The 4628-nt window shown below is 43.9% G+C and overlaps 1 protein-coding gene across 2 annotated transcripts in view; it reads right to left on the reverse strand.

Annotated features, from left to right (window-relative positions):
* Positions 1-4628, reverse strand: part of LOC107099464 (oxysterol-binding protein-related protein 1-like) — a 64676-nt gene that overhangs the window by 50314 nt on the left and 9734 nt on the right. For both annotated transcript variants that reach the window (XM_015397600.1, XM_015397601.1), the window contains exons 7-9: positions 4072-4216; positions 559-626; positions 424-468 (exon numbers count right to left, since the gene is read on the reverse strand). In XM_015397600.1, the coding sequence (XP_015253086.1) occupies positions 424-468; positions 559-626; positions 4072-4216 (258 nt within the window). The remainder of the gene's footprint in view (positions 1-423; positions 469-558; positions 627-4071; positions 4217-4628) is intronic.

The raw sequence follows: 4628 nt of genomic DNA on the forward strand, positions 1-4628 counted from the left end.
TTGTTGCTTATATTATTTTTCAGTATGATGGAAATGAAAACCAGAGTAACTCTCAGAGGCTGTTCAAGGTTTTGGCATTATGATTAAAATGGAGGTCAGTTGACGCGTCACATTACTGAGAAACCATACAGATCTATGCAATTTTCTAGATGGTAAAAAAAAAAAAAATCCCAAACTCAATTTTTCAAAATGAAAGATAAATAAAAAAGCAGCTTTTTAAATACAAGCTTGTTTTCTAAATTGTAAATAATTCTAATTTTAAAGCTGCTGTTAGAAACCACAGGATTAAAGAGACAAACTGAGAAATGTGTTTCCACATGAACTCTCTGGCACAGCAATATGCCTGCAGATAGAGAGTAACTAATAGGAGGAATTGCTTCTCTGACCCACTGGACAAAAAAAGAAATAAATCTTGGACTTTACCTTCCAGAGGAGTCCTTCATACTTTTTGACATGACGGGTCAAACCCTGCATATGACAAACATTTAGGGAGTAGAAAACACATCATAAAACAAATCAGTGAAGCGTTAGGAAGCTGAGCATGTGCTGAACACTCACTCGATGAACGTTGCTTTCAAGACACTGCTTCATTGTTGCATCGCTGGCCAGGTCAAACACCGTCTGCCCTGCAGGTTAGAGAACGGAAGAGATTTATCACCACAGAACGCATGCACAAAAACAGGAGGGGCTTTAAATGTAGCTGCAAGCAATGGAAACGTCAAGGTTTTATCTAAAACCGGTGCATCGAGGGAAATCTCAGCTCTTAAGATAGTTATTTTAATAATGGTTACTATGGAGGGTAAAGGATGAGAATAAGGACCTGAAATGTGCAACAATTCTAGCCTCACAACAAAATGGCCGTCATTTCTCTCTGGACGTAAATAGTTTCAGTATGTAGAGAAAATCTCAGATTAAAGCTGGAAAATAAGCAACATGAGGCAACATGAGAGTGTTGGTCCAAATCAGGGGTCAGAAACCCAAAACACTCAAAGAGCCAAATTGGACCAAAAACAACAACAACAAAAAAATTCTGGAGCCTCAAAAAAGTCTTCTATCAGCCTCGTATGGCAACACGGCTCTAAATGTATTAGCCCACTGTAAAAAATGGGCTTAAATATCTAATAATCATTCATGATTAAATGTTTATTCTGGAGCAAAGGTCACATAGCAGCATGATGTGAGGGAGGAGCAGTGAACGCTCCCATCGCGTGCCGCTTCACCACGTGGTTTAGGTTCTGCTGCATTGATGAAATGATAGAAACAGGATAAAGGAATCTTTCTGGTGGACGTGTTTCTGTTGGGAGGAGCTGATGGAGTCATGAGGAACCAAACAGGAAGTGACATCATCAGAGCAGAGCTCTCTAACCCTGAAATCCCACATCCTCCATCACCAGCGTTCCTTGGTCGTATCTTTATTTTGAGGATTTGGGGAAAAAAATTAAAGAAAGTTCCCATCGCTGCACCAGAGCTCTACCTGTTGGATCTATGAACGGTTTTCTATGCTTGCAACCAAACTAGCAGCAGTAGTGGAGTTTGGAGATGCAATCCACTTCTTAGATCTATCTTTGCTCTCTTCTAATTCATCCAGAAGTTCTGCCCTTTCTCTCCCTCCCAGCTTGGTGGTGGGCTGCATATTCAGCAGCCTTCCCTGGAAATGCCTTTCCTAATGACTTCATTATTTGACATTTTCTCCTTCCAAAGCAAACATGCAGGCGATCCTTCCTCATTGGTAATGAAAGCAAATGATTCGCTCCATTCTTTGAATCCTTTTTTCTCATCAGCTATCTTCCTTTTTTCCCCTTTGGCCTCTATGGCCTGAGACACACCCACCGCTTTGTTTACAGCAGCCACCTGCCTGCCTGCCTGCCTGCCTGCCAGCCTGCCTGCCAGCCTGCCTGCCTGCCTGCCAGCCTGCCTGCCTGCCTGCCAGCCTGCCTGCCTGCCTGGCGCTGCGCTGAAACCCGCTGCAGGCTGAGACCACTGATCTCTATGGCAGCCAGTGTTGGGCACGTTACTTTGGAAAAGTAATTAGTTATAGTTACTAGTTACTTCTCCCAAAAAGTAACTGAGTTACTAACTGAGTTACTCCACAATAAAAGTAACTAGTTACTAGTAAAAGTAACTATTGCGTTACTTTTGCGTTTCTCGCCCCCGTAACCCCCACCACCCAGCCCCCACCTTCTCGCCGTGTGTTTCCAAAGCCAGCTGAATAGAGCGGACGACAAAGACAAGAACCTGCAGAGAGTTTAGCATTTATTGCAACTCAACGTAAATGACATCAGGGAGGAACGCTATGTGACGGCCTATAAACCCCGTCAGATAGCGTTCCCCCTGCTTAACATGGGGGGAACGCTATCTGATGCGGTGGAAATATCATCAGGCTGCATTACCTCTACTCATGGATGGTAGTGTTTTAACAGGGCGTTCAGATCTGGTGAGTGAATGAAATTACCGTAATAACTGGGGATGTTTAATTCTGAAATCCTGTGTGTTTGGGTTGTCTGTCTGTCTGTCTGTCTGTCTGTCAGTCAGTCAGTCAGTCAGTCAGTCAGTCAGACAGACAGACAGACAGACAGACAGACAGACAGACAGACAGACAGACAGACAGACAGACTTCTCCCTTTCTCCATATAGGCTATCATTTCATCGTTCACGCTCTCCATAGTTCCCCAGTGGCGCGAGCACAGGGCGACTGTTACGCGTCTTTAGCGATCATGTGCGTTTCCTGTCGCTTGCGCGGTGAATCGTGCCGCCTGCGCTGTGCGGAGATGCAGAGGAAACCGTATCTGATGGGGAAACGCAGCTCGACGTAACACTGGTATTTCCATGTGGAAAACGCTGTTTTGCTGCAGGAGTCCTCCTGACTCTCCATCTCTCTGTGTGTGCTGTACGTTAACACCCACCAGCAGAGACACCCACCTACCCAACTGACAGACGGAATCTCACTATACATCAGCCATCCTCATCCTCCCCTCTCTCATGACAAGGCGCGCACGAGTCCTAGCATGAAAAAAGGTTCATTGTGCGACCTGAGTAACGCGCAGTAACGGGGTGTCGGCATGGTAACTGCGTTATAGTTACAGTCAAAGTAATTAGTTAGATTACTAGTTACTAAAGAAAGTTAAGGGAGTTACTTTCAACGCCGTTAGTCCCATCACTGATGACTGTGATGCAAACTTTCGTTGAAAGAAATGTTTACTTTTATTGTTTAAATGTATTTATTATACAAATGTTTCCAACACTGGAAAACATAATGAATGTTTGATCTCCTGCACACCATATTAAAATAAACAAACAAAAAAAGCTTATTTCATACATTTTTTTTAAAAAGCTCCAAGGAGCCACAAGGGGTGGGGGTGGGGGGGGGGGTTTCCAACCCCTGGCCTAGTGGGTTAGAGCTTTCCAGTTCCATCCCCACAGCCTCCACTCTGGGTCCCTGAGCAGGACCCTTAACCCCACACTGCTCCCTGGGCGCCGCACAGTGGCAGCCCACTGCTCCCAAAGGGGAGGGGTTAAATACAGAGTTAATTTATCCAATGTCATGACATCAATAAAGTTCAATTATTATTTAATTATCAATTATTAGTTTAATTCAACTTGTAGGGAGTTAAATTCAACACTTTTAGAGAGTCCATATTGATCCACACTAAAATGTGTTTAAAAAAGACTTTTGTTAAACAATTAACACTGAAAAACACTCCTAATAGCTGCAATTGAACACTTCTCAGGGTTGAATTCATCTAACGCTGGTGTACAGTGTGAAAGGTTAGCATCACACTGGTGTTAATGGCTCAGTCATTTATTGTGATTAGCTACATCGTAACCATGGCTGCCAAGGAGCACAATGACAGGCTGCTGTAAAGAGGCGCCATGAAAGCCATCAGGAGCCTCTTTATGTTGATTTTAAAATCAACGCTTAATGAATCTGCTTGAATTTAACTTTGCAGAATAAAACCAACTCAGTGGAGGAACTAACTGAGCATACATCAAAACTGGAAACTTTAAAAGTTTGATTTTTAGTTTTCCTTTCATGGGTACTTCCTAGCTCTTTGCAGGCGTTGGCAGACGCACCGTTTTTGTTCATGGCGTTGGGGTCAGCGCCGCTCCTGAGCAGCTTGAGGGCGCACAGCCTCTGGCCTCGGTAGGCGGCACAGTGCAGCGGAGTGTTACCCAGCAGATCTATGCAGCTGATATCTGGAGGCTTCTTCCTGCTGAGCTGCAACACAAAGAACAGCAACAAACTCTTTCATTTCTTACACAACCACTCAGCACTGCTCTATGGCTCTCTGCTGCTGCTGCTGCTGCTGCTGCTGCTGCTGCTGCTCGTTTCATCTCACTCCTACAGACAGATTTGCCCAAAACCTCAAAAGCTGCTTCTAAGTACGATGCTTTTCACTTAACAGGTTTTTGTTCTTTTAAAAAGGTTTTAACCACCTTGCTTATTGTGGAATCTGATGCACGAGACTGTGAGATATTTTAAATTGGCCAGGCTGCAACGATAAACAATGAGAGTCAATTGGTAGAAGTATTGTTTTAAAGGGGTCATAGAATGCAGAGTTTCCATTGATGAATAATAATAGTTCAGTGGGTGAAATGGACGTACAGAGAAGTTCAAACCCATCAACACC

Source organism: Cyprinodon variegatus, unplaced genomic scaffold (genome assembly GCF_000732505.1).
Source record: "Cyprinodon variegatus isolate N-32 unplaced genomic scaffold, C_variegatus-1.0 Scaffold872, whole genome shotgun sequence".
In the NCBI taxonomy this organism is placed as follows: domain Eukaryota; kingdom Metazoa; phylum Chordata; class Actinopteri; order Cyprinodontiformes; family Cyprinodontidae; genus Cyprinodon; species Cyprinodon variegatus.